General features: G+C 49.7%; 9 protein-coding genes across 9 annotated transcripts; 3 read left to right on the top strand and 6 right to left on the bottom strand.

Annotated features, from left to right (window-relative positions):
• Positions 1-268: 268 nt before the first annotated feature.
• Positions 269-2,804, bottom strand: N7500_003107 (uncharacterized protein; the record flags this gene model as incomplete). The annotated part of the gene is made up of 8 exons (XM_056674253.1): positions 269-353; positions 412-479; positions 515-675; positions 735-828; positions 901-1,422; positions 1,667-1,808; positions 1,865-1,990; positions 2,551-2,804. The coding sequence occupies 8 exons, from the start codon at positions 2,802-2,804 to the stop codon at positions 269-271; spliced, it is 1,452 nt and encodes a 483-aa protein (XP_056534778.1).
• A 1,709-nt stretch (positions 2,805-4,513) lies between these two features.
• Positions 4,514-6,973, top strand: N7500_003106 (Transcription factor; the record flags this gene model as incomplete). Its single annotated transcript, XM_056674252.1, has 3 exons — positions 4,514-4,580; positions 4,712-5,825; positions 5,884-6,973. The coding sequence occupies 3 exons, from the start codon at positions 4,514-4,516 to the stop codon at positions 6,971-6,973; spliced, it is 2,271 nt and encodes a 756-aa protein (XP_056534777.1).
• A 440-nt stretch (positions 6,974-7,413) lies between these two features.
• Positions 7,414-8,595, bottom strand: N7500_003105 (TatD family hydrolase; the record flags this gene model as incomplete). Its single annotated transcript, XM_056674251.1, has 1 exon — positions 7,414-8,595. The coding sequence occupies one exon, from the start codon at positions 8,593-8,595 to the stop codon at positions 7,414-7,416; it is 1,182 nt and encodes a 393-aa protein (XP_056534776.1).
• Positions 8,596-8,836: 241 nt separating this feature from the next.
• Positions 8,837-10,226, top strand: N7500_003104 (uncharacterized protein; the record flags this gene model as incomplete). The annotated part of the gene is given in 2 exon segments (XM_056674250.1): positions 8,837-9,988; positions 10,008-10,226. 2 exon segments carry the CDS (start codon positions 8,837-8,839, stop codon positions 10,224-10,226), a joined length of 1,371 nt encoding a protein of 456 aa, XP_056534775.1.
• A 317-nt stretch (positions 10,227-10,543) lies between these two features.
• On the bottom strand, positions 10,544-12,298 carry N7500_003103 (putative alpha/beta hydrolase; the record flags this gene model as incomplete). The annotated part of the gene is made up of 2 exons (XM_056674249.1): positions 10,544-12,061; positions 12,122-12,298. The coding sequence occupies 2 exons, from the start codon at positions 12,296-12,298 to the stop codon at positions 10,544-10,546; spliced, it is 1,695 nt and encodes a 564-aa protein (XP_056534774.1).
• A 516-nt stretch (positions 12,299-12,814) lies between these two features.
• N7500_003102 (Spo7-like protein) lies at positions 12,815-14,179 on the top strand (the record flags this gene model as incomplete). Its single annotated transcript, XM_056674248.1, has 1 exon — positions 12,815-14,179. One exon carries the CDS (start codon positions 12,815-12,817, stop codon positions 14,177-14,179), a length of 1,365 nt encoding a protein of 454 aa, XP_056534773.1.
• Positions 14,180-14,742: 563 nt separating this feature from the next.
• Positions 14,743-17,729, bottom strand: N7500_003101 (MCM DNA helicase complex subunit MCM3; the record flags this gene model as incomplete). The annotated part of the gene is made up of 7 exons (XM_056674247.1): positions 14,743-16,746; positions 16,885-17,149; positions 17,207-17,314; positions 17,369-17,415; positions 17,471-17,522; positions 17,579-17,597; positions 17,657-17,729. The coding sequence occupies 7 exons, from the start codon at positions 17,727-17,729 to the stop codon at positions 14,743-14,745; spliced, it is 2,568 nt and encodes an 855-aa protein (XP_056534772.1).
• A 329-nt stretch (positions 17,730-18,058) lies between these two features.
• N7500_003100 (uncharacterized protein) lies at positions 18,059-18,351 on the bottom strand (the record flags this gene model as incomplete). The annotated part of the gene is made up of 2 exons (XM_056674246.1): positions 18,059-18,141; positions 18,162-18,351. 2 exons carry the CDS (start codon positions 18,349-18,351, stop codon positions 18,059-18,061), a joined length of 273 nt encoding a protein of 90 aa, XP_056534771.1.
• Positions 18,352-18,909: 558 nt separating this feature from the next.
• Positions 18,910-22,902, bottom strand: N7500_003099 (putative translation regulator (Cya5); the record flags this gene model as incomplete). The annotated part of the gene is made up of 1 exon (XM_056674245.1): positions 18,910-22,902. One exon carries the CDS (start codon positions 22,900-22,902, stop codon positions 18,910-18,912), a length of 3,993 nt encoding a protein of 1,330 aa, XP_056534770.1.
• Positions 22,903-22,977: the final 75 nt, after the last annotated feature.

The raw sequence follows: 22,977 nt of genomic DNA, 5'->3' as shown, positions 1-22,977 counted from the left end.
TTGTCATGGAAGAATATTAAATAAAATGAAAACAAAATAGAGAGTCATCGTATCCCAGTAGCTTGAGGTCAATTAGCCATTCGAGGATAGAACGAGATCCAAGTGGCAGTGCGTTAAATGTTCTCATAGACACTAGGCTAAATGCTCGTTTGTCCACACATGTGTTCCGGGAAGTGCCATTTCTCATATGGAGCCCATATGAAACTGAGCTCAGAATTACTTACCCCCATTTGTATCAATCACAATCATCCGTCATGCTGTCATTTGGTCAGGTGGCTTTCCCCCAATGGCCTTTTGGGCCATACTGTTCAGGAATTCTAGGCCACGCATCTATCCCGTCCAATATTGCGAGTCTGTATGCCCGGTTAATACGCGTTGTATAGTGCTAGTATCAAGATGCCGGCAACTTACGCCATTCCTCCAGTGAGGTGTGGATCGATATGGCAGTGGAGGAAGAAGGCCTGGTTGGTTAGTCGAAACTGTGAGAGGTTTTATACATGGATTGATGTCTTACCCCAGGATTTTGTACTATGATACATGTTAGTCTTTTTTTCTTCGAAAAACAAAGAGAGAAGGGGGGGAGAGAGTGAAACAGAAAGCGATAGGAAGGCCTACCATAATAGCGGACTGCTAACCAGCTTGGGCTTAGCAAGGCAGGAAGCGTTGTGAAGGTATCTATCCCATCCGTTAATTTCCAATCCTAGAGCAATTACAAGGAAAGCTCTGTATCATACCTCTCATTGGAGGGTCAACCAGGTTAAACATCTCTGGGATCTCCCGTTGAGCCTCTGCGACAGAAGTCCACTTGAACTCGCCCATGCCGGCACCCTTGGACATGAAAATCAGTTTCCATGCAATGAATGCGAGGTAGGCTCAAGGGGCGTGCTGAAAACAACTCACTAGAACATAAACCATGTTGGAGTGCTTATGAATCGGATGACCTGGTTGGAGAGTTGATGCGTTGCCAGGCACCGCGAAAACAATGTCTACCCAGGTATCGTTTTTCGTAGCCATCACCAGGTCACTGTTTGCATATGACAGGGGATCCCATAACATCGGCTTCTCTGACTCCAAAGACAGACCATAGGAATGCTGCCCATTGAGAGACCATTTCCAAGCCTTTTCAATGCGGCCAATAGTGAGCACGTATGTTTGATCGGCTTCCTCTCTAGGCCGACTCGGGATGAGTGGCTTAATCTTATTTTCGTCAAAGACAACAACTTCTGCACTCATGTTGTTTCCAGCATAGTCGATTGATGGTTTACCCACAACGGAGGGGTCACCGTTGACATAGGAGAAAGCGCCGTACCCGGCAATCTTTTGATTCAGTCCTGCATTGGCTGCTGTAATCAGGTAGTTACCTGGCGTGTTATTGAGTTGAACCAGAACGGAGTAGCGAGCACCGTTACTAAGTGTCAATGCCTGGAAAGAAACTCCTGGTCAGAGCAATGTTCATAACTTCGCGGAGTACTCATCGGGCAGTTATAGCACCATACATCAACTTTGGTAGGTACAATATATCGACCATCGACTTCGTATACCCAAAGAGAATGATTATTTATAGAGACTGTCTCCATTAGCGAACAGGCTCCGCTTGAAATTTGGCGAATTACAGCATACCTGTTGGGACGGAGATCGATGCCGAGCCGATGAGATTGAGGCTTACCCAACCTTTCCGGGGATCCACTCTAACCACTTCCTCTATAGACTCCGTCGCACTGCATTCATCAAACATTGAAGGTGGGATTGCAGTGTAATTGTGCTGAGAGAATGTTGTTTGAGCATAGGTGTTTTGAACTGGAAGACACCTTGTGTTGAACTCAATGTCAGCTTCCTGACCAGCACTCTGAAAATTATCACATACCCTTTGTCTGTGTAGTTCTTGCCCTGGAGCAGAGGGACCAATGGGGCAGGAGTCAGGGTGGTCAAATAGGCAGAGTCGACGCAGCGCACTCTACCTTTGCCATTGATCAATATAGAATCCGCACATCTAGAACGTTATAAGCCCATTTTCTCACAATGCCTCTGTTAAGCTCACAATGTATCAAGGTTTGCAGAAACTGCAATATCCCGGAGCTCGTCTGATGTATTGTGAAACCAATCGGAAATCATCAGCAATTCGGGGTCGCGAATAGCATTGTTGATTTGAAAATGTGCCCGTGTGTCATTTGATATCATACTAGCCAAATTGGCAGCGGGTTCTCGTGGCCTAGATGATAGTCATTCAGTCGGCTGCGTGAATATGTAGGGTTTTGATTCGGATAGGTATGAGCAAACCTGATAAAAATCGGCCCATATAGGCCATCCATTATTTGCCCTGCGCAATGCGAATGATACCTTCAAAATGTAAACAGATGCGCACTAACTACTAGGAGGATTCACTTACCAGTATGTTCCGTATTGGGTAGCAGTGAATTTGGAAACGAATTTTCCGCCAGGGGCAATAAGCCTTTGCGACACTCCTGGTACACCATCTGACCATGATGTTCCTTGTTGCCTAGTAATTTCTGGTATGAGTGGTAGGCCAGTTCAGCTCTCAATAAGACTCACTCAATGCCATGCCAATGCATGGTGGTGTTAAATGGCAAGAGATTGTTCACTGTCACCTCCACATTATCGCCCTCGTCAAAGATGAGAGGGGGGCCAGGGAATTGGCCATTAATCAAGGCTTGTTGACGCTCAACCCCATCGGGCGCCTCGGTACCCCAAGTTAGAGTGAGCTCAAATATCTTCGTCGGACGAGGTGGAAGAAGATGTAAAGCAGCACCTAGCCCGACAAAACAAAACAGGATAGACGGCCTCATATCTTTTGGGCTGAAGACTTTTGACGCTGTACACACATAAAATAAAGGTGAGAACCGAAATTTTAATGGATATTATGATACATTCAAATGTTACGGCCCTATACCAGGGAGGTATGGAATTTTCAATTACACTTCAGCCGTAACATGGTGGATGACGCAGGGGATATTCGCAGGTTCAATAGAGCAGTTTAATTAAGCCGTAATCACTCGCTTGTGTATACTGTAGGTATGTACCCGTTCATACTACGTATCTATCCTCGGATTCAGTTACCTATGTAGATCTCTGAGTGTTGTTCAGGGGTAATTGGCCAGGGAAAAGAAGCTGAGTTAACCCGATATGGCGTTCATTCAGCCTTGAGGGCCCATTTTTGAGAACAACCCTGGGCTTACGCTTAGTTGAGGTATGGACCTTTTTCATATACCACATACCTAAGTCTTCAGGCGAGGCAGCCCTATCGTGAGTCGACTAAATTTCTCCTTCACGATTAGAGAAAACAGGGGATAAGGGGTACTGACTCCTGAGTACTCTATTGCCACTTATCAATCGAGTTATTTCCGAATTATTGAGACGTCGATTCCCAAATTAAATCTCAGCCAAGAATTGAGTTGGCATAAAGTCCGTGCGGCGTAAAAAGCAAACCCATCTATTGATTGCTAAACCCTCTGTACATAATCCGATTGGATGTGACAGTCACGCTTAGCTGGCTCCTTACGGTCCCTGAGATCTCGTCACGGCGGTCAATAATAAAGATCATGAAGTCATAAGGAACTGAAGCCGAGTCTCGTAGTTCTACCGTTCGAGTAAGGATATGTACGGAGTAGATGGCGCGCTATTATGTGGCAGGACCCACTCGATGTGGCGTGTATATAAGCATATACCATTGTAAGGGATTCCATCTAATCCTTAGGCAGCTTGGAGGAGTGGCTATCGCATAACATTAGAATGTACGGAGTATTGAATTCGTTATTTTCTTATGTTGTTCTTTCGGGGCGTTCATCACATCGCTGTCGGTCTTGAGTATTGGATATCTACCTTCAGGACAGTGTTTTGTACATATTCCATACTCTTTACACCCAGCAAAATGGACCATCATATAGCTTGTTGATACGGCTGTTTTGTGTGGTAGATTAGTTTTCCTTCTAAGCGCAATACCAATTTAATACTAGGCCCTAACTTCCTACCATATACTCCGTACTCCGGACATACAACATATTCCGTAGATTCTTGATATGAAATCTTGGCGAGGTAGATTGTACGGAGTAAATAACCTATGATTCAAAGGAATCTATAGAGACAGATGGATAGAAATCCTAGATAAGCATCTGGGCAAATTTCGAATGAAGATAGCGAAATTATGAGCAATATCCTACCAAAGAGAAAGTAGAGCCCAGTCTTAATGTAAGAGAAGATGAAGACATCTTTAACCGAGACAATGCATCAAATCCTATGCAACTCCCAGGGAATATATGACCTCGTGATACGATTTTGTATGTCCTTACATAATCGCCTTCTCCGCATCCACGTGAGTCTCCAGCCCGATCCCGCAGTTCCCTCAACTTCCCGACTTTTTTTGTTTCTTTAGTTTGGTTGTATCCTCGGCTATCGTTTCGGAGTTCGCCATGATGCCTTGAAGTGACTTGTTGTTAGTGACTTGAATAATGCAGAATCGTGGCCGATTTAGACGAATGATGTCAATGGTACTCCTGCCATGTCCTCCGTCAACGATAACGCCCCCTCGCCGCTCCCGGTGGATGGGGTGAGCAAGCGCAAACAAGGTAAGCGCTTGTGCCCCCTGTCTGGATCGTTGTCCATCTTGATTTGTGGTCTCTTTTTCTCATTTCTCGGTTATCGGTTATTTTTTGCCCGATCAGACTTGCTGACCGGTGACTCAATAAAAAACTCTTAGGCTCCGCAGCTTGTGTCCACTGTCACCGGCGCAAGGTTCGCTGCGATGCCCGTACTGTCGGGACACCCTGCACTAATTGTCGCGCCTCCGGAAAGGTCGACTGTCGCATACACGAAAAGAAAAAGCGTCTTGCAGTACGCTCAATCCTAGATCCCGTTCCGATCCGATCTCGGCCTCTACCCACATCTGAATCCACCTCAAACCCTGCTCTTGCAGCGGGGACACCGCTACCACCAAGTTTCCCAACTGCATTCCAGAGCGGCCATGCTACACCAATATCTGGGGGCCTTCCGCAACATGCATTCCAGCAAGGCACGGGATCGGAGACATTTGGCCGCCACGGCCCCGACATGGCGCATGCCCATGAGGCACACTCGGAGATGGAGCAACATCTCGTTAAATTGATAGATGAAGAGGAGTCTGGCAGAAGAGAGATTCAAAGAGGCGTGCGCGCCTTCTATGTCGGACATGAACTTTCGAACATGTCATTCTTGATTCGACAACAACGAGAACAAGATGACGATGTATACCATTTTGCGAGCAACGAAATCCCACGGCGTCAGATGAAGACGGGTCATGATCAGCTTCTGATGGATGCTTTAACACTTCCAGAACCGGCCCTCGCAGATGAATTAGTCCAGGCTTATTTCACATATGTCAATCCGGGGTATCCCCTCGTCGACGAAGATTTATTCATGACGCAATACCGCAATCGGGATCCTGCAGATCCCCCACCAGTTCTACTTCTTCAGGCCATTTTGCTAGTCGGAGCGCATGTCTCTCGTGCAAAAGCAGAGCGAGACGCCCTTAAAGAAATATTCTTCCGCCGCACCAAGTATTTGTTTGACAATCGCATCGAGCGAAATCGCGACATCCTTGTTCAAGCGGCCCTTCTTTTAACGTGGCACTCGGATAGAGCAGATGATGATGTTGCTGCAGATGCTCACTTTTGGGTTGGTGCCGCTGCACGTATCGCCACGGGGCTTGGAATGCACCGTAATCCCGTTTCCAGTAGCTTCGTGACTCGCGATCGGCGGATGTGGCGGAGAGTTTGGTTCATTTTGGTCCAGTTTGATGTGTTGATTTCCCTGTCATATGGCCGACCTCAAGCGATGTAAGTCATTCCAAATAGCCCACTTCCAACATCAAATACTAATCAAGTCTCACTTTAGCAATTTGGACGATTCCGACGTGTCTCCTTTGACGCCCGCCGACTTCGAGAATTGTGGTCCTCTTGTGCAAGCAGAATACGTGATGCATTTCACCGAACTTTGTACGATGATCTCGTATCTCATCCGCGATCGATTCGGACTTCGTGCGAGTGAAGAACGGCGAAAGGCAGTCCTTCAAGAAGCCGACGGATCACTGGCGACCTGGTCTCTGAAACTTCCTGATAATCTTCGGCTACGCGCATCTGATATGGACCCTTGGTCCGCCATGCTCCATTTGACTTACAACAACTTCCTCATTCTGCTGCATCGACCTCATCCCAGAGCCTCGGCCTATTCCGATGACTATGGCCCTCACGACGCAGAAATCTGCAGTGCAGCTGCCGGGGTCATAGCCTCAATATTTGAGGAGCTCAGGATGCATGAGCGCTTGAAGTTCCTTTGGTACACTGGCGTCCACACTCTCTTCACGGCCATGATCCAAGTCCGAGTGGAGCTCCGCTTTTCCAATCCAGTTCTTGCCATCAACGCCTTACGCCGCTTCGATTCTGCCTCGTACTCACTACGCGAGCTGGCCCAATACTGGGTTCACGCTGGCACAATCCTACGACTTTTCGAGGACTCCAAACGTCTGCAAGAGGATCTTCGAATGGCAACCACGGAACGACCGAAGCAGTTTGGCGATGCTCATACGCACAAGATGCCCATTGCCTCTCCTGTTCCATCAATTACCATGCACACACCTGGGCCACTCTCCTTCGGTGTGCCCACCCCAGAATCCACCCCTCTTCAAACGACCCTCTCACCACAACCCAATACTTCCCAATTTAATAATTGGATTGCCCCTCTCCGGCTTAATGTTGGCCCTCTGGAAAGGAATGATCCTTTCTCAAGCAGCATGCAAGTGGATTCCATCGAGCCAGCTCGCGATTATCCGGACTGGCGACAGCTATTCGCCTTCGGTGATATAGACCTACCTCCCCCGGTTGGAGGTGAAGGTTTGCTTGAGCTTGAAGATGAATGGCGGCAGATCTACTGGCAGGATGCCCCAATGGCAGATCTCATTCACGATGGAGGATGGATACATAGTTAGCATTGACTCGCTAACTCTGGTAGATGACTTATAAAGTTGTCATCTTCCATGATCTGCCCCCCACATACCTTTTCTACCTTGACGACGAGACGAGCCGAGTCATGCCAGGGCACGCAAATACACGATACATTTTAGAGACCATGTCAGATCACAGACAAATACAGGCCCAGCCTACGATACCATGTTACGCACGATCACATACAATGATAGAAATATACCTTGTCATATAATTGCAAATAGTGATATCAGATAAAATCATTGAGGACATTTTCGTATCCCGAATCAATCACCTAGGGAACGTTTATGGATGTACGTACGGAAGCGTTCCGAATCGCGCCATATATGCATCTTCGCTAATTGCACAGCTTAAGAATACTAAAGGAAATCAGAAATTGAATCGAGGCTCACCCATGCAGGAATAGAGAAATGAATCACAATACCTAGCCAAACACAAACCGTCGCCAATTATCCGCAAGCACTTGGATACCGTGTCGCAACTCCCATCCACGTAGTTGACAAATTTGTCGGGCCACATCTTCCAGCAATTCATCCATCTGCGCACCTGCAACATGGAGATCACTTTCAATAAGAATGCGGTCACCAGGTAAAGCCCTGATAACGTCGCCAACCTTCTTCTCGGCAGCACCGGAAAAATTGATAAGTTTAGAGAAAGAGAAATAAACATCCGACGGATTTGACCGATGCAAGAATTGGCGAATGGGCTCGACCGAACCGGTATACGAGTGCATGCAGATGCGAGGCGGAAACGGCCGATGTGATTTCCCACTGAGGTCGGGTATATTGGTGAACTGAGATACATCCGGCGTCTTATCTTCATCATCATCTTCATCGTCAGATACAGCACCTTCTGCGTCCCGCTGCCTGTCTCTCTTCCGTCGCGATAGCACAACGCGTTCATGCCCCGCCCAGAGCTCCTTGAGCACCTCGAATACCCCGCCATGAGCTTGCACGCTGTGTAGCGAGACGGCACGGTTCATTTCTCCCGCTAGCCGTAGCTGCGCTTTTAACACGGTGCGCTGGTGTTCCGGCCTGACGCGGTACTTCGACAGGCTCCGGCCCTCACGTGAGCCGGGGGTAAGATTTTCATCTCGGTTATTGACGTCTGTTGGATTCCATGGGCTTGGAAGCCGGAATGACTTGTCCAAGCCGACTTCACCAACCAGCGCATTCGGGAACTGTTGGAGGCGGTTCCGAGTTTCAGAGATGAGTTCCGAGAGCGGCTTTGGAACAGGAAGTAAATCAACGAATGGCTGCTCATCGGCTGGAGATGGCGTTAGGACAGCGGCGTAGTGAGCAGACTTATGCTCGGTTGAGTTTTCTGCTGCCGCTGGTTGTGTAGTGTCGTCCAGGATCTGGTGTGAGAACCACGGGTGCCAGCCGAAGCAGGGAACGACGCGGTCTGTTTTTGATTGGCTTGCTTTGGCTGAGAGTGATACGGCTGTTTGTTGTACGAGGTCTTGATCTTCCCCACGTGTGGCCATAATTGTCAGTGTTGTCGCTTTCATCTGCGGGATATCAGCCAATGAGGCTAGGGTGTCGGTGGGGTGGCAGTGGGCATCATAGACGCCAATATCCCAAGGAAAGGGCTCGTTCTCTGGCATATTTTTTGGGGATATTCAATGAAAATTAAAACAGGACAGGGCTAGATTCGAGGTTTTTGATATACAGGGCTGAAGTTCCCGAAGTGATGTAATTGGCGTTTACGCTGCCTGGGGCATTCATCACATGCTTTCTCCGCAATTTGTTGTTTCTCGTGCTGCGACTTGCATTTTAAGACGCCGAAGGTCTTCTGATGATGGAATCCTGGTATTTTCACCCCTTCCTAGGGATACTAACTCTTCGATGTGGTCCTATCTATCAACGTTGCTCGCGCTGCCTATTCTAGCCCTCATCTCTATCCCACTCATTCTCTCAGCATGGGTTACAATCTCGGCTGCGCTTTTTGCGCTGGTAGTCAGGCTATTAGTGGTCTACGTTGAGGTGGCCTATGGATTGGTCGTGCATTTCTTCTCTGTGCCGACCTCACCCACCTCGTCATTGTTGACATTCGCGGCCTCAGAACCTACAACCCCAGCTGCTGGTAGATCAAGAAGGAACTCTAGCCAAACGACAACACATCCGCAAAAGACAAATGATTTCCTTAATTCCTGGACAATTGTTACCAGTCTGGATGACCCAGCAAACCGCAAAAGGAACTCTTATGCACGGAGTATGATTGAGGCCCACCATTTATCTACACCACCCATCTTCGGCCTGCCAATAAGCGGCGATGAAAGGCGAGACTTTGAAGGCGTAGGTGGATGGCGCTCGTATGGGGCATCCAAATCACGCAGCTCACGTGCTCCTCACGAGAAACCCACAAGCTCGATCTCGTCCTCTTCGATACATAGTACCGACGATGTCGATTCAGACGCAGACATCGACGCAGATGAGCGAGCCTGGCTTTCTCTCAACAGCCGTCTTGAGTTTCCCTCACATCTTGTTACGCTATGCACAAGTGTCCATGCTGGGAGTACCCTAAACAGCCCCACGCAGCACGAAAGTGCTGACTGGCGCAACGGCCGAAGCAATTTCCAATCGCTAAGGGGAGCAACGGCCTCACAGGGCATCTACCCCGAGAAGCAAAAAGACAAACCAAGACACCACCACCGATCGCTTACGACTTCCTCGCTAATGACTTCTGACCGGCGTACGGGCACGGGACTCTCCCTGGCGCTATCAACCGGGCCTGGCAATCCAGCTGTTCATCCGAGGGAGAGCGGGCAGTCAATGTTGTCGTCCACGGCACGACCCACAGCCCCGTTTATGACGCCGCAGCCATATGGGCGACTGGATTCAAACTTTAATCCCCAGTCGCGGGCTCTCCCGCGTGCTTCCACCGCTAGCGGTGCACCGTTCACGGGCTCCTATCTCTCCACCCTTGGAGATGGAGCGGGCTACAGCTTCGCGAGCAACGGTAGTGGCGGGAGCTTCCCTAACGGAGGCGGGGGGTGGGTACTTTTCTTTGAGACAGCCTGGGTCCTCTGGTAGCCATATTCTCTCTGGAAGAGTTAGCCCCGGTACTAGTGGTTATACTACCCCCGGAGCTGGTGTGTCGACTGAAGAGCGTGATGCTTCATCGGTGGGGCTAGCGCGCTTGATGGCGCATTATCCCACTAGCCCTAGGCGCCGGAGACAAAGTATCTCTGGGCCGAATTCTAGGGGGCTGGCTGCCGGAGATCGAGCTGGGTGACGGGTGTTTTCTTTCTTCTTCTCTTTTCGAGGTTGAGAGGCGTAAGGAGCACAAATGATACAAAAAAAAGTGGCATGAAAGCTGTTTCTCCGACTGGAATATTCATGGCAAGCGCCATTGATTCTGTCCAAGTCTATCTAGTCAATATGTACCGTACATGATTGTAGTCACAGAAAAGGTGGGGAGAGAGACAGACACCAGGGGCAAAAAAAAAAGAAAAAAAACCCACAGTAAACGAGGAACGAGGGTTTAAAATCACACTCCGGCTCTAAATTTGATGATTATTTTTCACAACAAAGGGAAAGAAGTCATCGCTATCATTCACATCGTGGCTGACGACTTCTCTCCCTCTGGTTCACCTCTTCCATCTCGGTGAGCACAATATTGTTGAATTCTTCCCAGCCGTCGAGATACAAATGGTGGCCAGCCTTCTTCACAACAACCACTTTAGAGGAACCTTCGTCGGTACGCTGATCCTCAGGGCTAGCATTTTCTAAAACTTTGCGCTTTTCTTCTTCCAATCTAGCAGCAGCCGCATGGCCACCTGAGACATCCATCCAGTCGTGGTCGCCATACATGAATACCACGGGAAGACCCTTCTCGCGCCGAGCGGGTGCCAAAGATTCAGATGAAGGAGCGGCTGTGGAGGCGGGCGTATTATCAGAAGGCGTTGATGGAGTGGTGGCAGCGGCAACTGGATGAGGGAGGGCGTTTGTGTTTTGAATAATTTGTCTTCCGAGGCCGTGAACACGGTGGATCAGAGGACTACGGGCGAAAGCACCGGGGGCAAGAATGTATGCTAGCGCGTACTCGCCGCTGCCGCGAAGACTGAAGATCGAGTATGAATAGTCGTGGAGTGCCTTAGCTTCCTCGGCTGGTAGGTGGGAGAATCGACGAGAAGTCCATCCCGACACGAGACGTGGGCCTAAAGGACCAGCCCACCGCACCAGACTGAAGGGGGAAATATTGGCATCCCACAGATACGACAGCCACTTGGGGAGATTGCGTCGTGGAGGTGGGGCGGAGCCAGGCTGGGGTGGTTGTCTCCCAGTGATAAAGCTACCGTCAGTTGTCTTTGGTACTGTCTCCGGAATGGCAGTGGATGAAGTAATATCTCGCTGGTCTTGAGTAAGCTCGTTGGCCATTGTGGATGCCGGAGGCTCTGTCACATCTGCAGTGACAGCGTATGGGTCCTCTGGGATGCCAACTGGAGATGCTAGGATAAGCTTGTTGAGATGGCCGGGGTATTTGAGCGCATAGGCAACCGCCATGTACCCGCCGAGACTGTGTCCAAGCAAGGTGAAACGATCAATCTTGCGTTTGATGCGCCACTCTTCCAAGGCGTCCACAAACCAAGCCTCGGCCTCCCTGATGGCGTCTTCTCTTTCCTTTGCCTTGATTTTGAACGAGGGTCGAGTACTCCGACCCATGCCTAGCATGTCCAAGGCATGGAGTTGCCAGCCCTTCAACCGACTAAGAGGTTCAAAGTTTTTATAGAAGAAGCCAAGTCCGGCGCCGTAGCCGTGAAGCATGACTAAATGCTGGTCTGCTTCCTCGCCAATCCTCTCCACCGAGAACTCATTGAGCGCGCGGTCGTGTCCGCTCAATTCTACCATGCTGGAGCGCCATCGGCGAGGGCCAAAAGGGTCATTAAGAGAGCTGGTTGTGACTTCGCCCAGCTGGTTTGGGTCTGCACTCTCGAGACTCGTTGGGGTAGTGCCACCGGGAAGCTCCGCCGTGTTTCCAGTCTGAAGGTGGGTGGGGGGCTGGTGATGCAAGTAAGGCAGAAAAGAGAGGACTTTGTGTTCGGCAGCAGCTGCAGGTAGACGAGCCCACTATACAAAGTAAATCATCAGCGGACATACGGCAATGGGGGCTTCTCGGCTGTAGCTTACCCATTGACTGAAGCCTTCTCGGTATCCCAACGGGAACAATGCGCGCGCTGCCGCAGCGCCAGCAGCAGCCTGGGTCGCGTATGGAGCTGCCGGGATCCTCTCAGTATTGTTCCCACCTGCGCTGTGACGACGCCCATGCATGTCCTCTTGAGACGAGTTGAGTGATTCTGACGCCATTGAGGACAGTCCTTGTCGCCCCCGAGGGAGGGTGGCGAATACGGTTGAGCGAGATTTGGCCTGGTATTTAGGGACTGAAAAGGGAGGGGCAAGTCGCGAAGCTATGCCTGCGGTTCGCATACAAGTTGGGAGACAAAATATTTCTGCTAGCAAAAGTTGAATGTGGCGCTCATAAGCGTGTAAGAAAGGAAACCGGAGACAGAACGGATCCTCCGCTTAACCCCGATAAGCTGGCATATGCGTAGATCCGGACTGAAGAGGTAATATCCGATAGAAGAGAGTTGAAAATAGAGATATGATTGAAATCCCCTAAGGGCAATGGACAGTCCGAAACATAATTGAAGTAGAGAAGATGTCAAGTCAAGCGGGTGTCGATCCAACTTCGCTTCCTTTCAACTTCCCGCCTTCCTCTCTCCTCTTCACATGCGATGACTCGCCCTAGGCCGGATCGGCCAGTTTTGACTTGACTTCAGCTGAACTTTTCATATTGCTACTCTATTGGGACTCTCTTTTACTATGGCCTCACCTTTAGACCAGGTGGTCAAGGGTGCCCCAACACCGGGTGCTCGCGCCTCAGCCCAAGAGCCATTGAACTCTCAAGCTCATTCTTCAGATTCCTCTCCACTACGCCCCTCGACTCCAGACCCGCTGGCAAACCTGCCCTCCTCCCCGCCCCAGATCTACTTGAACCTCTTAATACTCGAAACCTCGCTGCGAGCCCAGTATCTGGCCCTACGTGAACGTCGCCGCCAGAACACATTCTTTCTACTTCTGCTAGCGGCTTGGCTTGCTCATTTTACATATGCGCTTTTTCTTCGTCCGCGTGAAGATGGCCGTGGAGTCGGTGGCTCTGTCTACTGGGTAGTAGAGATGGCAGAGAAAGTCGCCCTGCTCGGCGGGGTGGTAACCGCGCTGCTCGTCTGGGGTACAGGGCAGTGGGAACGAGGAATTAGATGGCCTCGACGCTGGCTCGCTGTTTCCAATCGTGGCCTACGCGTGATGAATACCAAGATCATTGTCATTCGTGGCCCCTTTTGGCAGGAGCTATTGTCGTATGTCTCATTCCTGTTTCCACTCTCCGCCCCATTCCTACCCTCCCCTAATGGAAACTACCGTTTGGTGGAGCAGAATACCTCCGATAAACGAACTATTGGTGGTCGGCAGCACCATCAACAGCTCTACCCAGGGAGAGAAAATGAATCCAACGTGATAGAAGAAGATCTCAGCCCAGGAGGCGACTACATCCGTCTCCTCCTGCTACCCAAGTCCTTTTCCCCCGAGTTCCGCGAAAACTGGGACGATTATCGCACAGACTTCTGGGAAAAAGAAAATGAAAGACGTGCCCAGCTACGCCTCAAAGTGCGCGAGCAGGACCGCAACCTTGCCAAAACAGAAGGAAGCTGGCTATACCGACTAGGGCTAGGCTGGCGCGCCTCGCAACGGCGCCGAGGGACCCTGCATCGCCCACTGGAGCCGGATCTGAAACAACGTATAGGCCATAGCCATTACCCCTCTATCACGAAATTCAACCATGAGCGTGGTCCCTCCTCCCGCCGAAGTACTCGCTCCGAGTCCCATTCCCGCACCTCGTCCCGCAGCACCACCCCCGTCGACATCAGCGTCGAAGACCGTCCCCCATCCCGCTCTTCTACTTCCAGTCGGCCTCGCCGCGGAAGTACGGCCTCTGGGCAAGACGCGAGTCCGCAGCAGCGGAAACGGAAGGGCTCGACGCTGAGGCGGGGTCTGTCGCCTCTTACGCAGGCGCAGATAAGAGAGGGTGTGCGGACCCCGTCGTTCTCGTCTGACGACTTTGTGATGCCTGTGGGTATGGCTGAAAAAGATAAAGAGGAGGCTATACCGAGTTCTGTTCCGGAATTGTAATAATGCACCGCACCTTAGCACGAAATGTCGGTCATGCTTATGCTGTCCATGTCTCTATACCCTGTTTTATCCTCTGTCTCTCATCTTTACCAAACACTTGGTCAGAATGCTGTATTCGGAAACTTGCATTGGTTGTGTATGCATCTGCCTTAGAGCGTGGTGTCGTTGGTTCTATAGATAAGCCCGAGTGCCTCGCCTATGTATGCTGTTGCACCTGATTCTTTTGGAAAATCCGCATTTCACTGCGTCTTTACCCTGTCAAATAAACCACATGACATTACAATTACAAAAGAGCTAAGCAGGGACTACCATTGAAGTACTGATCAAGTCAAGATGGAGTATTCATTCATATTTCTCGTATTGAGTCCACTAATATTTCCACTCAAACCCACTCCATACGCCAAAGACACAAAAAAAAAACATATGTGATGATATCAATCCCAATGCAATGACAAAAAAAGCATGCTCGTAAAAATTGACGCAGACAGTTCCAGCATTCTCCCCTCGACCTATTTTTGACATGCAGGAGAAAGGCATGGACAGTACCATATAATCCAGATAGATTAAACACGGTACACATCTTCTTCGTCCTCGAGGTACATGAGGATATTGTCATCGTTCATGACGCGCAAGGCCTGGATAGCCTCGGAACGAGAGAAGACGTGCGAAGCACCAAGTTTGGGCGATTCCCGGATGGCAGTATTAACAGCATTGATCAAGTCATCAACTTTGCTTGTATCACTGCCTATGAACACGGTCTTGCCCATGAGCGGGCCCAGAGTCTGTCGGAAGACTGTCATGCGGGCAGGGGTGATAGGGACGTCTTGGGAAGTGGACTGCGAGTCTGTCTGAGACTCGATGAGCTGGGAGGCTGGCTGCGAAGATGCCATCGACATCTGAGAGTCGGTTTGTGTTTGGGTGCGGCCTGTCTGGCTCGAACGCAAGCGTTGAGCGCGAGGGCTGGCTGTGTAAAGACTGTCCGGGTCTTCGTCCTCATCTGGGACTGGAACACTAGACTGTGTTGCAGTACCAGTACCGCGGGTGCGTGCTGTGCCAGTGCGTCTACCCGGTGTGGCAGTTGATGTACCGCGAACGGTGGTGTCATCATCGGAGTTATCGTCGAGTTCAGCATCGCTGTCATCGTCAGAGGAATCGTCGAAGGTGGTCACCTTGCGTCTCTTCCGGCGCTCGTCCTCGACCACTTCCTTGAACATGGCGAAGCGCAAGATAGCTTCGGCATTTTTTGCATCCTTCTCGTCTACTCGGTTAGACAGGCGGGCCTTGGCATGTGCAGTAGACAACCGAATCAGCGTCTCCAGGGTACGGGGCGTGATTGGCGATGTGCGACGCTTGTTGCCAGTGATCTCATCGTTTCGCAGAGCAGAGTATGTGGCGATGACGTGGTCGGCAGCACCCTTAGTCAAGACGGGCATGATTCGCTTCTTAGCGTATTGGATATACTTCTTGATGAAGGGAATACTAATAATTTCCACTTGCTTGCCACGGCGGCGGCCAGCATTGGCAGCGTCGACCATGCCACCGTGGAGCATGACGTTGAACTTCTCGAAAACCTCACTTGGCGCGTTGGCATCTTGACGGTCTTCGCCTCCCACGCCTAGTGTTTGGTTGAGCTGCTCCCGAACGGGTGCACCCTCCTCGGTGCCAGGCTGGCGGTAGCGGTGCATGCGTAAAACATGCTCTGAGATTATTCGGTCATGGGAATCCTCAATATCATCGGTCACGACAAATAGCAAATCGAAACGAGAAAGCAAGGAGTCGGGAAGAGCAATGTTCTTATGCGGGTCCTTGTGGGGATCATACTGGCCATAAATGGGGTTGGCTGCTGCAAGAACACTGCAGCGAGCGTTTAAGCTTGTGTGGATACCAGCTTTGGCGATTGTGACGGTCTGTTGTTCCATGACTTCGTGGATAGCGACACGATCGACATCACTCATTTTGTCGAATTCATCAATACACACCACACCACGGTCACCGAGGACCATGGCACCGGCTTCTAGTCGACGTTCGCCGGTTTCTTTATCAGACGTAACGGCAGCAGTCAAACCGACACCAGACGAACCTCGACCGGTGGTAGCGATTGCCAGTGGGGCCGTATTCAACACGAAACGAAGAAGTTGGGACTTCGCAGTCGACGGATCACCAACCATAAGGATGTTAATATCTCCACGAAGATGGGTTCCGTTATCCAAGTTCTTCTCCATTCCACCGAGGAGCATCAGGAGGATGGCTTTCTTGATGTAATCATGTCCGTGAATACTGGGAGCCAGGGACTTAGACAACAAGTCAAACACGTTTCTCTTCTTGGCAATCTGATTGATGTTTCGAATGTCGGTATCCGTAAGCACGGCCTCCGCAATACCTCCACCGCTCTTCGACGACAACTGAATGATGTTGTTTGCCATGACGACAGTGCGGAACGTTGATGAGCCACTACCTCCGTTACCGAGGGTACGGTAGATACCCACAAGCTGAATTCTATCGCCAGGCTTGGCGCTGTCGACGAGATCGTCGTCCAAAATGACATCGACACTTCGGGGCAAATTGTCCTGCCGGGGCACGCTCGGGCATTTCTTGGATAGAAATCGACTGGTGGTCGAGATATGTTGAGTAACCGTACTCGGTGATAAGCTAGAAGTTCTACATTAATATGAACACTTGAGTAAGACTCTTCAGATTGGACTCACCGGATTCTTCTCTTCGTCCTCTTGTGGGTAAACATTCAGACTGGTGGCACCGCTGGCACCCATAGTTTGATCACGATACTTTCTGGCAACAAAACGATCCTTCCTCTCGACGTAGTGGACACTCTGGACGATTTTGGGACGCACGAGAGAGCATTTTGTGACAATGCCCTCAAGCGAGACCATGTGGTTCAATTGTTGCGAGCCCAATGTGCGGGGGTTTGCAGGAGAATTCTCCGAATGCACCGACATAAGCGCAGTAGTAGTTCTGTTGATATCGTTAGATATTCAATTTCTACTAGGAATCATCAAAAACCAAATACACACCGCTTCATCCGAACTTTCTTTAAGTGGTCGGCCGGGTAGGGTCTTGACGACCGCCTTCAAGGCTGCGTCGAAGGCTTGTGTATAATCGAACGGCGAAGAGAGCAGCCTACAATCATTAGCTAGTGAACCCAATTCCACTTGTTATAAAGATTTGATTTACCCATCGGCAAGCTCCCGGTTGTGTGCTCTGATTTCATCGATGCTGACCTGTCCAAGATTATTAGCACCACCTCCCCGTAGGGAATTTCATGGATTTACGCACTGCTAATCGTCGCGCGCCCTTGTTCAGCATAACCACAATATCCGCTCGATAACTATTTCAGTATGTTAGATGTATGATATAGCATATTGATCTTGGAGGTCCGCGAACCTGCGTGCCCGTGCATCATCTGAAAAAAAGAACTTTATTAGCTCGAAGCACCACCATGTGTATTTCAATGAAACTCACTTGGGTCGAGAAATTCAGTTGCGGCACGCACGCGATCCTGCGCGGCCTCATCGCGTAGTTGTAAACCATCCATGATGTGTGATGTGATATAGTGTGATGGTAAGGAGGGAGTCGAGGGGCTGATTGGAATTTCCCGATTTGCTAAAGTGGAACGCGTGCAACTTCCCAAGTTCACGCGAAAAAGGCGCGTCCCATGGATAACACGTGCCGTGCTGAGTCAGCGAATAATTTTTTTCTGGGCTATATAAGCAGCCAACTCTCCGATCCTTTTCTTCTTCTTCAAGCGACTCTACGTGCGTTCTCCTCCCCCCAAACAGTTGGAAACCTTCTGGGTTTTCAAACTGGACTTTGACATTTTGGACTTTCGACTGACTTTTTTTTCCAACAGTTCAAAGAATCACTTTAGAGTAGACGTCCCCTTTCTAAACTCTTTAAAAGAGCCACAGAATCTCCACCCTTGCTGATGACTACATGTCCTCGGTGCCCTAAAGTGAAACCTTTTTACTCCCGCCTCGACTGTCACGCGTGCTGTTCGCAGTGTCTGTGTTTCGGTCTAGGGAGTGGTGATGATCTTGACCTGGTCTCGGCGTCTGACTTCGGTCGGTCGGTCCTGGTGGGTGTCGAGGAGGTCTGAAAGGTCCTCTTCCATTCTGGTTGATGGTATGTGGCACTGTGTGTGGGTTGTCCGTTTTCATAGCACGTTTTCCAATTCAAAAATATTGAAATTTTCATCTCAACTATAATTCAACCAGTAAAATATTGGTAGCCCTAATATTTCATTCCAGTAAAGCTACTTGTGCCCCAACAATGTTCTTGACCGTCTGTACGTACATCCATCTGCACAAATCTTCTACCTGCGAAGTGCGTGTGGATGCATGTTCAACCACGATATCATTCTTTCCACTTTGCTGCAGACAAAATGTAGGTACTCTAACCGGAAGTTTGCAAAGATGAAAAGTCATCAACGACCTGTGTCCTTGATGTCGCATTCAATGTCAACATGGTCATTTCCCCTTTCTCCCCCTCTCGTTGAAAATTAGACACATCGAAAGAGAAGAAAAGGGAGGGGGGAGAATAAGAGAAAGAACCCCAAACCCTGTTCAGATGAGCCTACTAAGTATTAATATGACCGGGGATGTTCAATGTAAGATGGAGAACTGATGTATTGTACATAGTGAAGTAAAAGAAAACGAAATCCGGATATATGAGTACAAGCTAAATTACACAACCACACTATACATGGAGCACGCTGATCAAGAAGCGTTGCTCGGTTCTTCCTTGTGCGTCCAGGGTCCCTTATATCTCCTTCGCACACGCTCTCGCTCTCTTCCTGTCCGAGTGGGTTTCACATGGAGCCCAGAAATGGGCTTGAAGAGAGACTGTATTGGAGTATCCAACTTGTACTTCCGATTGTCCTTGTCAAACAGTTGCCGCTCGGGAGTTGGCATCCTGATATCGGTAGATTGTAACTTGCGCAACCGTCGTTCGTAGGCATCGGCGCGCAGGATATCATCATTTTTGCGCGCATCTGCGATAAGCTCCTTGTAATTATCGGCTTTTTCCTTCCATTCTGTTGTCATTTTGTAATAATCGTGCAACTTGGTTTCCAGGTCAATTCGGTCTGCACGAGGAAGGATCTCTGACAAAGAGCCCAAGTCTCCCAGCTGTCCACTGGAGAGCAAGCCAGTAAGGCTGGACTCGTTGCCCGAGGGCTCATAGTATTGCTCTTTCTGCAGCTCGAAGGGCTCCTGACTTGCGTCATCAAAACTGCGTTCTTTTGCTCTGTGGGGGCCAAGCACAGGACCAAGAGCGCCAGAGCGCGCAGAGAACAGGTGAGCCGGGCGTGGGAGGATATCCCTTTTTGCCTCTTTGCCGCGAAGGATTGTAGCCTGATATTTGTCCGGCACCGATGGCATCGTCGCAAGGGCATCAACCGTCTTTGGCGCAATTTCGTAGAGATTCGCCAGGTCCTCATTTCCCTCCGTAATACTTGTTTGCCGGAGCCGTTGGAGGGCGCTGGCTAGTTGCACCATGGTAGGGTAATGAGGGTGCATGTAATCAGGCTGGATTTTGCGCCAATGCTTTCGGGCCAGTTTTCCCATCATCCTGCGGGGTTTGGTGATGCCCGGGCGACCTTCAAGATGGAGGATTGTCACGGGAGCATTGATCGGTCTCACACCGTATCCCTTGAGGAACCACGACCAACCAGGGAAATGAGCAATGAATTTTTCTTCAAACAGTCGGAATGCTTCCACATTGTTAGGATAATTATCAGATGTCGCAAGCATCCTAATGTAGGTTGACCAGTTGAAACCAGTCAATGCAAAGCCTGTTTCCTGAAACTCGGCTACAACTTGGTGTATTCTCTCGTACATGTCTCGGCGAGCCAAGGACTCCATGTAAAGCGAAAGTGGAAAGTCCAAAATGAAGCGTTGGGCATGAATAATTTTGGGCTTCTCTGTTTGAGTGGTGGATATTGAGAGCATTGATGGGAGAGCAGAATCGGCTGGCGCTGGCAGAGTTGGCGTTGGGGACCGCCCAGAGAGAAATTTTTCGAGGTCACAAGTACCAGCTTCCTTGCTTATACTTGCCATAATACTATTCCAGCACTCTTCCACTTTCTCGTACTTGTTGGTTTGGAGATAGACATTCATAATGGCTTTGATGAAGTCAATCGGTAAGTTCTCCAATTCATCGCCGTTTGACGAACCCGTAGTTCGTCTATGTTGCATGTAATGGGCGAAAAGTTGAAGTGCCTTCTCGGCAGCACCTTGGATGCCATATGCGTCGACCAGCCGTTGATAGTGCGTGGCAGTGAAAGACTCAATAGCGAAACCGTTTGATGGGGTTGACAATCGAGTGTCGGATAATCGAGTGTTGGCTGGCGATGGATTGGCACTGAACTGCGCGATTGATTTAGAAAGGGTTGTCTCTGCGTTCTCCAAGATAATATCTTTGGCGGGCGTTTGAAGATCTTTTGCCTTCTCCACGTCTCTCGCAATTTGCATTCTCAGGTTTAACAGGCTCCCCTCCATGCCGACTCGACCGAAGCGTGTCTGCATTTCACGAGAAATGATGTGTACCATATCGCGGTTCCGATGCTTCACATATCCAAGCAAAAGAATGGAGTAATGGTACTCAGTAGGTTCAAAACCAGCTTCGTGCATCTTTTTGAGAGTACTTCGCGCACGATCAACTTGCATGGCATACACATAAGCAAGCATAACAGCCGCATAAGTCATGTCATCCGGTTTCAACCCAAGCTGTCCCATGCGGTCAAGGACGCGTCGGAAGGAGAACTTGGATACCCTGAATGCATACCGCATTAGAAGAAAATTCCACATTCGCAAGGGAGACCCTCCCACCGCTATATCCCAGCTGCTCTCGACAAGCTCTTCTGCATAACTCAATTTCCCATTTTTGCAGTACGCCTGAACAGCTGCATCAAGCATTGGCCTTGTGATTCTTACTTGGCTCGTCTGCGCCTCTTTGAGCAATTGGCGGATAGCCTCGACGTCGCCTCGCTTGGCAAAAATCCCCATCAGTGTGCCAAATGTGTACGAGTCAGGAGGTACGCGGTTTTCTCGCATTTCTGAGAAGGTAGACAGGGCACCTGATAAATCCCCAGCCGTAGCATACGCCAGAAGCAGAATATTCCAGCAGATTGTGTTCAGCGGAATACCAAACTCCGTAGGGATTCGATCAAATTGGCGCCGTGTCTCGTCCACATCACCTAGCCGCGCATGAACGGCAAGGAGGGGAGTCACCGATCTTGAGGTCTTCGGGTGGCCATGATCTGCTAGGTATCTATCAAACAGGCGTTGGACTGTCTTGACGTCCCCAATCTTGGAAAAAGCACCCATTGCGTCATCGTATGAGCGGATGCTTGGTCTTTTATCTTCATCAAAGCGCGCCTCTTCATCCAAGAAGTATGGCATGCTGTCGGTCATTCCGAATTCTAACAAGCGTTGAATGATAGCACGAATCATCTTTGCGTCTACCTCTGTATCCGGTATGTCCAATCGCAATTGGCGATAGACAAGAATGCATTTGACGAATTCAGACCGTTGCTTTGAAATGAGGAAGGCCCTTATCACATCAAAATAGTGTTTGTTTTCCAAAAGACCCAGAGAATGGTATGTGCGCAACAGTGGAAGTACAGTTGGGATCGGTGTGAGTTTGAGTAAGTGATGAGACTTGACAAATCGCTCAAACAGATGGCGAGCGAAATCCATCCTTGCATTCATGTTTGCGGCAGTGATATTGGTAGAATCGTTCGGCAAGGCCGACTTTAGGGCAATGAGATGCCTGGAGAGGGAATTTCCAGGAAAGTGAAATTGATCAAATCGATCTAGTAAGGAATGCAATGGTGGTCGCTCGTTTTCAGGAATCTCCAATAGGGACTTCCAGAGTATGGCAATTTTGACCCACTGTCGGTTTTCCACCATGTGCATCAAGCCTAGCGAAATGATATTTTGGGCAAATGGTGTGAAAATGGCTTGCTGGCAGATTATGTGCAAATTAAGAGGCTTTTGAGCGGGTAACGAAAGAAGCTGTGATCTTATAATGTTGTTGAAGTCTGTTTCAGTACGATCTTCAGGCGGAATTTCGTTGAAGAGTGCCCATGCTCGTTTTCGTTCCTTTTCTTTGGGCGATTTACTCATATAAGCACATAGTGCAGGCTTGAGTTTCGACGGGTATCCAGCTGCAACGTACAGCACCCAAGCTTTATCAAATTCGCTGCCATCCTTCTGAAGGAAAGCCTGAAGGGACGCGCTCGCTTTCCCGTCCTTATCGGGAGATTCCGGATCTTGAGGCCTCTGGGCCAGCTTGGATACTCCTTCATGGCTGTATGAAGCCGCTGATGCAGCTTGGCGAAGACTTGAAATGGAAACATAAGATCTTGAAAAGCCCAAGTGTGATCTCCTCTGAAATCCAGTCCTGTTATGGGGGCGAGACAGACGCGAAGCTCCCAAAGCTTGAGCGTGCCGAGGATATAAGAATTCAAACAATGGCCCTATCTCATCGCTTGATTCTCTGCTTTCGTGTCGAGTGCTAAGAACGGGGGACGATCGTTGACCTGACGCCTCCAAAAGCGCGATAAACCACTGAGGAGCATCTGTTTTGGCGCCAGTGTGCTTCCAGAAATGACCTGACAGACAGCGTGGGTTTTGGACCATGCCATTGGAATCTCGAAGGAAACGTCGTCCCGCGTTCTCGAGAGATCCTGTTGCACGTTCGAGCATCACCCCCCAAATCGCAATTTGAAGCCGCAAGATGCCGTTATTATTCCTCGGTATGTATTTTATTCGGTTGAAAAC

This window comes from Penicillium coprophilum, assembly GCF_028826855.1.
Source record: "Penicillium coprophilum strain IBT 35676 chromosome Unknown utg000002l_segment0_segment1, whole genome shotgun sequence".
In the NCBI taxonomy this organism is placed as follows: Eukaryota; Fungi; Ascomycota; class Eurotiomycetes; order Eurotiales; family Aspergillaceae; genus Penicillium; species Penicillium coprophilum.
Note: the sequence above shows the minus strand (reverse complement) of the source record. Positions and strands in the feature narration are given on the sequence as shown.